Genomic DNA, 12,775 nt, shown 5'->3' with positions numbered 1-12,775 from the left:
CTGGTGATATACATTCAAGGCCTCGAGCGCCGATACCATCATTGCCCAAATTTGCTTTTAATTACTATTAATGAATGCGGTTATGGAAGCACTCTCCCCGCTGCTCTGTGTTCACGGCACAGTTAAACTTGCCTTCCTGTTGACCCTTACTTCATGGGCGGCTTGTTGCCTATGAGGGAGGGGTTCCGGGCGAGGGGAAGAAGGTTTCAGGAAGAGCAGAGGGGTTTCACATGGGGGTTGAGGATAGTGAGTTGGATCCAGAAGAACCAAGGGTTCCAGTGGAGGGTGAATGGGATCCAAAAGGACCAGGGGGTTCCAAAGGATTGGAGATGGAGCATTCACATAGAAGGAACGGGATCCCGGTGGGTTCCTACGAGAGCTGGAAAAGGATTCCAGGGATAAGGTCGTGTCTGCAGAGCGAAAGGAAGAGATTTAGGTGGAAAGGGTAGAAGCGGAAGGGGAAGGAGTTACAATTTTATGACTTTATACATTACTGATGTTGCATTTTTTTTTGGGTGGGGGGGGGGAGAGGTCAAGCGCTTACTTTTCTTGGTTATGATTGGTTATACCAACGGCAGACATGCTGTGATGAACTACACCACGGAACAAGTAAGAGCTAGGCCTACTCTTGCTACCAGACGCAGGCGAAGGCCTTCGAAACACCAGCCAAGAGTCTAGAGAAGCATTACTGGGATACGATGACTGATCTCTAGTATCACTGTGCCCCGGAGGGTGAGTCAGTAGTCACACTCGCAATTTGTCTACGGAATCGACCAATCCGCTGAAAATGCGACGTATTAATCAACTTGAAAGTACCATCAATTTGACGGTTTTCTCTGCATATATATATATATATATATATATATATATATATATATATATATATATATATATATATATATATATATATATATATATATATATATATATATGACAATGTCAGACCACGGAGGAAAAATGAAACAGGAAATTTCCTTAAGTACTTTCGTATATTAAATACATCTTCAGAAGGTCTGAAGATGTATATTTCGTATATTTAATATACGAAAGTACTTAAGGAAATTTCCTGTTTCATTTTTCCTCCGTGGTCTGACATTGTCACATTCTTAATCACGTGTTTATTTTCGTGATATACACACATATATATATATATATATATATATATATATATATATATATATATATATATATATATATATATATATATATATATATATATATATATATATATACCCCTTTCCCCACTCACCTTGAAACATGTTCTTCCCCCCAGCGACATTTATAGGGAATAAGAGAGTTGTTGCCCTTAGAATTAGGCCATAAAGATGTTGTACCAAATAACTACTGACACAAATGGACAGTTTGGTTGGTCTACAGCTCTTGGGCTACCTTCCCGTACCAGGACTCTGCAACGCTTCGTCAAAGTGTAAGATTAGCATTTGAGAGAGAGAGAGAGAGAGAGAGAGAGAGAGAGAGAGAGAGAGAGAGAGAGAGAGAGAGAGAGAGAGAGAGAGAGAGGAGGGATGTAAAGAGGGGGGGGGGGGGGGGGGGGATGCGCTGTCACTGAGATGAATCTCTGTGGACGGATTTGCATTAAAGATATCAGGTCCCCCTCTATTACTCTGCGATAACACACAGTTCGTAGTGGACTCCCTGTTATCATAGACACTGGAACACCTGGAGCCAAGATGCATGTTCCAGGCCAGCAGCATCTATAGCATTATATTCCCTCGCCAGAGTGGTGTGTGTGTGTGCACTCCGGGCTAGCAATTAATTCCCTCCCGTGTCTCAGGTTCGAATCTCCTCTCGAGGAGGGTTGTAGTAGTCTCTTGGATATTTTAAAAATGTGTTAATATCTTGATCTGCTTATGGTAAAATATATATATATATATATATATGTATATATACATATATATATATATATATATATATATATATATATATATATATATATATATATATATATATATATATATATATATACTGGATAACTAAATATCTCTCTCTCTCTCTCTCTCTCTCTCTCTCTCTCTCTCTCTCTCTCTCTCTCTCTCTCTCTCTCTCTCTCTCTCTCTCTCTCTCTCTCTCTCTCTCAACCCACTCCACTTCCCTCTTCCTCTTGGCAAAACCCCGAAAATAGATGTTAAAGATGATGGGCTGTCAATAGTGAGGCGACGCGCTCATTGCCGACTGTTACACGCGGCTGAGTGGTCCTGACTTACTGCCACCACAGTCTGCTTGTACCACACTGTGTCGAGGTTTGGGCGTGTTGTGTATACGGGATGGGGTACCCGGCGGGGCCCGGGTCTCTTTCTCTGTCTGTCTGTCTCTCTCTCTCTCTCTCTCTCGCTTCTTCTTCTTCTCTAGCAACGTTAGCAGTCAAGTTTTTACACTATTTCAAAATTCAATTCAAATTTAAAACTTCACCCGTAAATAAATAAATAAATATATATATATATATATATATATATATATATATATATATATAACTCCTGGGTTGCCTAGCACCTAATACCAAGTAGTTATGTTTGCTATTAGGTGAACAGCGCTATTAGGTGAAAGGAAATGTGCCTAACCATTTCGGGGAATGGAACCCGGGATCCCCGATTGTGAGCCGAGAACGAAGCCAACTCTACTGCAAGCCCCATAACAACTGAATTAAAACTAATGGAATAGAGTTTTTATTATTATTCTTATTACTATTGCAAAAAATTACGATTGGAGAATATCTCTGAATTTTTATATATATATTTTTTATTATTGGAAGAATAAAATTTTGTATAATATTTTATTCTTTTACTAAATAACGGATATTTCATTAGTTAAACCACTTGGACAGGACGGTAGAGCGAGAGTCTCGCTTAATGCTGGTCAGCGTTCAATCCCCGACCGTCCAAGTGGTTGGGCACCCTTCCTCCCCCCCCATTCCATCCCATCCCAAATCCTTATCCTGACCCCGTTCTAAGTGCTATATAGTCGAAATGGCTTGGCGCTTTCCCTTGAAAATTCCCTCCCCCTTACTAGTTAAAAATTCATTGATATATTTTTGACTCTTCGCGAGTGCGATAATTTTATCGAGTTCCGTGACTATTGTACGAGACAATTTCCATTTTTTAAAATCCTCCCGAGCGCTTTGAACTATTTTTTTTTTTAATCTCAGATTGAGAAAGAATTAAAATGTGTAAATGTGAGGTAATGAGAAAGATCCTTTCATCTCACATCGAGGGCTTTAAAAAATAAAAAAACTTGAGTAAAATTTTTTTAATTCCTGCGATATACGGAGGGGGAAAAAAATTAGGTTTTTTTGGTTTCGTCAAGTGATTTGAAATTTATAACTACTTTATCATGATCGGTGGATGGTTGTACAGCATTGTTTAGAACGTAGTTTGGACCTGTTGAGTAATTTACTTTGTATTTTGTGAATGTTAATGGTTTCCTTTGTTAGTGGTTGGTGGGTCCCCTTGTTCAGTGGTTGGTGGTGGGTCCCCTTGTTCAGTGGTTAATGGGGACCTCTTGTTAGTGGCGGTGAGCCCCTTTGTTAGTGATGGTTAGACCCCGCCCCCCCCCCTGGATCGTCGTACCGGGTCTCATTAGAGGAAGCCCAAAAACTTGCAACACAACTGCTCCCTGAACTGAGATACTGAAAAAAGGCCTTAATAAGCTGATAAAAAAAGGAGGGTGAGGCTAAGAGGAGACATGATCGCAACATGAAAGGTTTATAAAGGAAACTAACGAGATTATAATGGGCAGAGGTGGAATGGGAGAGCGAGGGTAGAAACTAGAATCGCCGGTGAGGAAGGTGAGGTGGTTCAGACGAACACCGCACATGGTTCCAAGAGTCTTATTAGAAACAAGAAGATCGGAAGCCATTAAAACGGGCTATAGGTATGGACTAGGTATGGACTTTAGGCTGGAGCTACATATTCCAGAATTGGTCTGATATGAGTTGTATACAAGGTCCTGAACGATTCCTTACACAAGTTTCTAAAAGCAGTTCGTATGTTGACCAATCTAGCATATGCCGCTGATGATATCCTTTTGATGTGGGCCTCTGGGGACAGGTTCGGTGTGATATCAACCCCCAGATCTTTCTCTTTATATGACTGTTGCAGGATTTCACCTCCCAGATGATACCTTGTGTTCAGCCTCCTGCTCCCTTCGCCTAATGTGTGTGTGTGGGTGTGTGTTGGGGGGGGGGGGGCCATCTTGGTTATCTTGAGATGATTTCGGGGCTTTAGTGTCCCCGCGGCCCGGTCCTCGACCAGGCCTCCACTCCCAGGAAGCAGCCCGTGACAGCTGACTAACACCCAGGTACCTATTTTACTGCTAGGTAACTGGGGCATAGGGTGAAAGAAACTCTGCCAATTGTTTCTCGCCGGCGCCCGGGATCGAACCCGAAACAACATGATCACAAGTCCAGTGTGCTGTCCGCTCGGCCGACCGGCTCCCTCGGCCATAACCCCCCCCCCATCCTGCCCCCCACACTACCCACAATTCTCAACCTCAGACAACTACTCATTTCCACGTTGGCCGAGCGTAATATGAACTGTGCATTTAGAGATATTTACGTCCACAGTTGTAAAGGACAAGTGAACGAGCTTGTAACATGGTAAAAAGGACCTGACTAATTCAGTTTTATGGTCGCTGCACCAACCTGGAATTAACTATAGATCCTTGGTGGGGTTTTAAGTTCTTCGGCTTGTTCAAAAATGAACGAAGCGTTAAAAATGGAGATGGAAAGTGAGGATGGAATATGGTGTGTGTGAGGGAGTGATGGAGGCTTGTCAACGGGAAAGTGAAGAACGAGTCCATTCCATTCACCGGTCTAGGTGAATGAAATGAAAAGAGAGAGTTTTTACTACATAACTTTTACCACAGATCAAGTAAAGAGTCATATAGAGAGCGGGAAAGCAAGAGCTCGAAGGATAGCGAGAGAAAGAGACCTCGTTATCTGTGACAGTAGAGCTGTGGATGTGTGTACGATATCTGCCACTAGGGATAACTCACAGAGCACACATTATAATCCCTTAGACAAAGTAGCTCGTTATCTGTTGCCTCCCAGTGCAGTTCTGAGCACTGGAGTCTGGAAGCCAAACACGACTGTACTGTGTACTGGCCGCTCACTACTCATGGGTGAGCCTGTGTAGTGGTGTGTTGTCTGTGTACTGGAAGCAGCATACTATCTCTGCTGCTGCTGGAATTTAATGAGTTTGTCCTCCTGTTATATTTTGCATGGAATGTCTGCACCAATATTTTCTGACATGAGCACTACATGTATTTTTGTCTGTACGCATCTGCAGCCGAAGGGAAATTCTTGATACGAAAATAAATTGATTCATCAACTTTTCAATTACAGGCGAGGGTCCTAGTGTGTGTGGCTGTGTACGATACGCTCTCTGATGCTATTTTCTCTCTGCTGGTACTCCAGATATCAGCCACCTGTGTCTCCTCGTCTTCCTCTTTCTCTTCCTCCTCCAACTCATTCCTTTCCCTTGTGTCACATTCCTTCCATATATCTTAATGGTTTTTTCTTTCGCTTCCTACAAGCCGGTGCCAGTCCTTTCTCAGCGTCTCTGGTCTACATCGCCTGGTCGCAGTCTTGGATTGTCGAAATTGGCGTCTTGGTGTGAAGGGAAGACATCCGTCTGGGTGTTGTCATGGGTCTCACCTATTGGTCTGGTTGTTTAGTGAACGAATCCACAAGGGCCGTGACGAGGATTCGAACCTGCGTCCGGGAAACCCTGTCGTAGCTCAGTCGATTAAGGCAGTGTCTGGGATGCTCCTGGTTGTTTAGTCTTGAGGGAGGGAGTTGTTGAGAAGCTAACTGTGTGTTTTGGGAACTTTTGTAGAGTTCTCACAGGCCAGCTACATCTTTTATTGTTGAAATTATAATAATAATTATTATTATTAGTAGTAGTAGTAGTATTAATATTATTATTATTATTTTATTATTATTATTAACATTAATTAAAAATGTATTAATAAATCAGATTAAATCGCCTTAACCCCCCTCGTTAAACCTAAAAAATTACAATTACCTATGATCTCTCCTGCAGGTGAAAAATCGCAAATTACTTTCCAGCAAAATAATAATTTAAATCATTGTAAATCATAGATTATTTTCAACTCTTTCCGGATCATTTGGATTTCTAAATCTATTGATCCAATCATTTTCACTCTCAATGTGTAATTTAAACATCAACTTGATAATTAACAATCAGTTCAGTTGAACACGATATGAAAAGTTATTATTTTATTGGGCTCTAAGACATTATAGGCTCTAAAGCTAATCTCCCTCTAATAAAGTTGTAATAATGTTTTTCAGAATTTTTATTATATTTATATATATATATATATATATATATGACAATGTCAGACCACGGAGGAAAAAATGAAACAGGAATTTCCTTAAGTACTTTCGTATATTAATACATCTTCAGAAGGAGTCAAACCTTCTGACTCCTTCTGAAGATGTATTAATATACGAAAGTACTTAAGGAAATTCCTGTTTCATTTTTTCCTCCGTGGTCTGACATTGTCACATTTTTAATCACGTGTTTATTTTCGTGATATACACACACACATATATATATATATATATGACGTCTGATGTCTCTATATTGTTTGTGTGACGTACCTGGAGACGTCTGATGTCATTTGCTCTTAACTCCATATTTTATTCATTTTATTTCATGACTTCTCTTTTCCTAGTTCATTTACTCCAAATTCCCTCCCTCTCTCTCTCTCTCGCTTGTGTGTTTTCTTTCGTGTTTATCGTATGTTCTATTATGTCTCCTTCACTGGGGTTATCTCGTGTGCCTTTCTTCTCCAGATTAGCGCTGGTTCTCCCTCGTTTCTTAGCCCTGACGAGCGGCAACGAGGCAATCTCTCTGTAACGACCCTAACCATTCTTGGGGAGTTATCAGAGCTACTTATTGGCTCTCTTAAACATGATTATTCTCTCGTTCTGCTAGTGTAATACTTCCCCCTCTCCCCCCCCCCCGCCTCTTGGAACACCCCTACCCCCTTATCTCTGGGGGTAGGGGTGTTCCCTGTAGGGTAATATCTTCCCTGCCCCCTTCTTCCATCCCTCCTATCCATAGTCACGCTCACCTATCCCTGGCAACACACTTTAACTATCCCTGCGTCCCTAGCAACCATATCTTTTTCACTGCTTTGTATACTTTGTGTATGCTCAAACTTTTCACTGTTGTACAACGTGTGTGTGTGTGTGTATGTGGGTGTGTGTGTGTGTGTGTGTGTGTGTGTGTGTGTGTGTGTGTGTGTGTGTGTGTGTGTGTGTGTGTGTGGTTCGACCTATTTGCTCTCGTATAATTTGTGCATGGCTTAACCTTTTGTTCTGTATTATTTCATACATATGACTTCCACTTCCCCCCCTCCCCCCCCCCCCCCCCCCCCCAGCCGACAGGTGTATATCGGCTGGGTGACAATTGTCTTTGTTCGTACACACTCTTGCTGGAATACAACACGGTACACATGTGCACATTTGAACAGTCATGTGCACCCGGGTGTGTGCGTACACAGTTTCAGGAGATTACAGCCTCTAAAATAATTGGACATTTAATGGTAGAAACATTTTTTCTCATTATGGATTTGGCAGAGAGAGAGAGAGAGAGAGAGAGAGAGAGAGAGAGAGAGAGAGAGAGAGAGAGAGAGAGAGAGAGAGACAGACAGACAGACAGACAGACAGACAGACAGACAGAAAGAGACAGACAGACAAATCCGTCTACATCTGCCTCTAAACATCAAGGTTTAGAGACTCTTTGAAAATATTTTGTTTGTTATACATTGTAAGATGGCTACTTTCATGTATATATGTCTGATATACTGCCTTCACTCGTGAAGTATGAGCAGGCACGTGTGTATGTCTACACACATACACATTGTTGTAGCGTGGGATTGGGCTTCAGCTCCTCGGCCCCGTCTTTTAATTACTGATTGGTTCTCCTGGGTACTTTTACCATATTGGGATTTCAGTCCAGAAATGGAGATATCTTTTACTTGCTAGTCCACTTCTTGCGCACTCAGTGCTCATGCGCCTGTGCTTGTGCGTGTGCTTCTTTGTTTTAAACAGGTTATAGACGGAAGCAGTTGGGTGTGTGTGTGTGTACTCAGCTATTTGTGCTTGCAGGATCGAGCATTGACTCTTGATCCCGCTTTTCGAGCCATTGGTTATTTACAGCAATGACTCCTGTCCCATTTCTCTATCACATCTAATTTTAAAATTATGAATAGAGTTAGCTTCCACAACCTGCTCCTTAAGTGCATTCCATTTTTCCACTACTCTCACGCTAAAAGAATTCTTGTGTGTGTGTGTGTGTGTGTGTGTGTGTGTGTGTGTGTGTGTGTGTGTGTGTGTGTGTGTGTGTGTGTGTGAGTGTGTGTGTGTGAGTGTGTGTGTGTGTGTGTGTGTGAGTGTATGTTTTTGTAAGCGGATTCACTTTTTTTTGTGCGTCGGTTTTTGAGTGTGTCTCTGCTGACTTTGCCTCAATCTCCTGAATAAACCTTTTGGAGTCCATCGGCTATTTTCTGACTCTTCTAGGCACTTTCTACAAGTCTGACCTGTTTTTTCTTCTTTGGAAGCTCTTGAGTGCGTTTTTAAAATGATGTATGTGGGTGTGTATTTACTATTTGTGCTTGCAGAATCGATCTATTAGCTCTTGGACCCCGCCTTTCTAACCTCTCTATTTTGTTCCTAATATTACGTTTGCTTCAAATATTTTTTTCTAACACATCCCAGACACATCCTGGGATGTGATTTTTTCCCAGACACATCCTTAGGAAACAGCTGGTAATCTGTGTCTTAACCACCAGAGACCAGATTCACGAAGCAGTTACGCCAGCACTTACGGACCTGTACATCTTTTCTCAATCATTGGCGGCTTTGTTTACAATTATTAAACAGTTAATGAGCTCCGAAGCACCAGGAGGCTGTTTATAACAATAACAACAGTTGATTGGAAAGTTTTCATGCTTGTAAACTGTTTAATAAATGTAACCAAAGCCGTTTAAGATTGAGGAAAGATGTACACGTTCGTAAGTGCTTGCGTAACTGCTTCGTGAATCTGGCCCCAGGTATCTATTCCCCGGTACCTAGTGATAGAGTACGTGCTTGGCAATGCCGGGGATGTAGGTTCGAACCTACCTCACAGCCCTGATGGATTTTCACATTATTTTAATTATTAATGTTATTGCTATGATTCATATCTTCTTGATCATAAAAATTATATATTGTCTTTTCTTTCCGGGCTCCTATAAATCCACCAATGGCGTGGGGGCTCCAGTAATCCGTGGGTTGTTATTGGATCCGGGGATTGAACTCGGGAGCCGAGGAAGAGTTCGCGGGTGACTCCTCTTTTCTTTTTTTCTCTCTCTCTCTCTTGGCTTTCTTCCTTTTTTTATTTCTTTCTTGTGAGGCGTTGAGAGCTTGGGATGATAGGATTTGGGTTTCTTCCTGATCTCATTCTTTCATTCTCAATTGCTCGTCTTCTCTCTCTGCCTATTTCTCTCTCTCTGAGGCTTTCTCATTTCATCTTCTCTCTCTGCCTATTTCTCTCTTTCTGAGTCTTTCTCTCTTTGTCTTCTCTTTCTGAGTCTTCCTTTTTTCTGAGTCCTTCCCTCTTTATGTCGCTTCTTTTTCCTATCTTTTCGTCATTTTATTTTTTTTCTGTTTCTTTATTTCGCTCTTTCAGCTTCTTTCTCTTTTTCTGCCTCACTGTTTTTATCTTAATTTTCACTTGATTTATTTTTTCACTCCTTTATCATGTACACGGTTTTAGTTTTATTATGTATTTTATTAGCAGTCTAATAGTGTAAACCTGTCTTATGCCCTTGTATACATGCTTTGTGGTCTAGTTTACATGGTTTATGCCCCTGTAAACCAGTCTTGTGCTCCTCTGAACGCGTCCTATACCTCTGTAAACCAGCCTTGTTTACATATAAATCTTTCTCATGCCCGTCGGCCGAGCGGACAGCACACTGGACTTGTGATCCTGTGGTCCTGGGTTCGATCCCGGGCGCCGGCGAGAAACAATGGGCAGTTTCTTTCACCCTATGCCCCTGTTACCTAGCAGTAAAATAGGTACCTGGGTGTTAGTCAGCTGTCACAGGCTGCTTCCTGGGGGTGGAGGCCTGGTTGAGGACCGGGCCGCGGGGACACTAAAAGCCCCGAAATCATCTTAAGATAACCTCAAGATACCCCTGTAAACCAATATCATCAAAAGTTGTCTCATTTATACACTGTACTTTATCACGATCCTTATCAGAGACGTACTCATCACTATTTCCTTTAGTTTATCACACTTATAGAGTGAATACACATTCAGCACACTATTAATTACTAGGGAAATAACTGGTAAACATTACTCACAGAAATCACAATTGCGTGATGCATCAAATTGACCATGTCGTAGCTCAGTCGATTAAGGCAGCGTCTGGGATGCTCTCGGACGCAGGTTCGAATCCTCGTCACGGCCCTTGTGGATTTGTTCAACTGGTAAACCATGTATAAGAAGCAAGCTGGTTAATTCTATGTATATTCTATGCATAGTTACAACCGGGTAATTTAACAGAATCATGGAGGGTTGTCAAAGTAGACCCAACTTTTGGAAAGGAGGCATAGGTGTGTATAGTGTTCAGGACTCGTTAGGAATTGTGATGATGTATCTAATGAGTCTCTACAGACTCATTAGATACATCATCTATCTGGAGTAGGATAGCAGCATCGCGAGCTACTATCCTACACCAGCTAACGTCAACCTAAGAAACTCATGTATTTGATGGGTTTGTAATTTCTGGCCATTATAGGAATAAGGTAAATATATTGTGAAGGTGATGAGTCACAATAACGTGGCTGAAGTATGTTGACCAGACCACACACTAGAAGGTGAAGGGACGACGACGTAAATATATTGTCTAAATATATTTATCTAAGTATATTTATCTAAATATATTTATCTATAGGTAATATCTAAACATATTGTCTTAAGTAACTACCATGTAAGGTACAGGATGAACCAGGAGCCAACGGTGTGCCAGAGCCTTCATATGCTCGATTGATAGCATAGGATTGATTGGATTTCACGCGAATTTACAGCTTGAGTGGGATAAGTTCAAAATGCGAGTCAGCCTTGGAATAAGTGATTGGTGATGGCATGATGTTCTGGAATTTATAATAAATTAGTCTGGAGAATGCCAGATCCGGGACCTGAGGCTGTTGATTGCTGAGCGCCTTGTGTTGTGATTTCCAACTTCTGGCTGTGCTCGAAGCAGGCTGGGGGACGTTGAGAACGTTGGCCTTATAGGTAATAGTAAGTCCGTCAATATTGAAGACTGATATGCAAAGCAGTCCAACTACAATGGATCAAGACTGGAGATGATTCTCTCTCTCTCTCTCTCTCTCTCTCTCTCTCTCTCTCTCTCTCTCTCTCTCTCTCTCTCTCTCTCTCTCTCTCTCTCTCTCTTTCTCTTTCTCTCTCTTTCTCTCTCTCTCTCTCTCTCTCTCTCTCTCTTCCTCAGATATATATATATATATATATATATATATATATATATATATATATATATATATATATATATATATATATATATATATATATATATATAATAAGCTACGCACATTCACCTATCTTAAATAAATTCTTAAAACGTGTCTCAGTACACTTAAATCACGTCGCCAAGCACTTTAAACCCAACTTAAAGCACTTTAATCTTATGGTTGAACTCTGTCAACACAGATGGACTCTTTCAAAGTGCTTCAAATCCGCCCCTTGGCACTTGCTACAGACGTTGTGCTACAACGTCTACTACGATACTATCTTATATCCTGTCAAGCAACAGTCTAGTCTATCAGCACTCTGTTCCATCAAGCATCACTGTTTCATCTATCGGCACTATTCAGTCAAATCTCAACTCTATTTCATCTATCATCATTCTAGTCTATCTGGCAGGGCGTCATATTTACCTGCACTTCATGTCCCACACATTAGACTTTTAATCCTCATCGTTTAATCAATTTAACCCATTTATGTCTACCTTGAACACCTGAAGAAGTAATTAACACCTGCCAAAATAAACACCTTAAACCCCCCGTCAACATATATTCCCCCTCCCCCCCCCCCAACCCCCCCCCCCTGGCTCTTAAATCGTTAAACCAATCGCTAATCACGCTAAACCCACCTCTAATCACTTTCAACACTTCTGGTATATATATTTTTTGGTTTAAACCTGTCTATCAGAGGCACACGCGAATCAACAACACCCCCCCCCCCCCTCCTCCCCAAGGAATTGCGGGGCAAGACAGAGCCAAACCACACCCGTTCCCCCCTCCCCCCCTCTCTCTCTCTCTCTCTCTACCCCTCCCCTAAGGTTGAATTTACCACATTTAAGCTACGGAATTTTCACCCCCTTGGGATGTCAATGGAAGTTATTGCCACGTTGCTCTGAGTCCATCAGAGGATGCAAAGTCAACAGGAATTAAGAGAGGCTTTGTCAGGTTGCATGCAACGGGCCCTTGCACCAGCTGCTGGCGCCAGGTGTAGCACACATCACGATGCAAACAGCGAAAACAGGAGAAGGAGAGATTTGAAATTGCAAGAGACAAACTAAGCAGCGTGTACAACAGGTTTCAATCTTGCAGCACCAGCATAGTAACAGTATTATCATTGCGATGCTGTAACTTCAACAGAATCACCAACAGCAAGATGATTGTAAACAGGACTAGTTGCAGCTGGGTCAACACCAGAGGGCGCACCAC

At 41.7% G+C, this 12,775-nt stretch overlaps 1 protein-coding gene across 1 annotated transcript in view; it reads left to right on the top strand.

Moving 5' to 3' along the window:
* Nucleotides 1-230: 230 nt before the first annotated feature.
* LOC123773826 (uncharacterized) overlaps nt 231-12,775 on the top strand; it is a gene marked incomplete in the record, with an annotated part of 172,177 nt that continues 159,632 nt past the window's right edge. The window contains 1 exon segment of the mRNA XM_069318872.1: nt 231-362. Within this exon segment, the coding sequence (XP_069174973.1) occupies nt 231-362 (132 nt within the window).

Source organism: Procambarus clarkii, chromosome 91 (genome assembly GCF_040958095.1).
Source record: "Procambarus clarkii isolate CNS0578487 chromosome 91, FALCON_Pclarkii_2.0, whole genome shotgun sequence".
Classification (NCBI taxonomy): Eukaryota; Metazoa; Arthropoda; class Malacostraca; order Decapoda; family Cambaridae; genus Procambarus; species Procambarus clarkii.
Note: the sequence above shows the minus strand (reverse complement) of the source record. Positions and strands in the feature narration are given on the sequence as shown.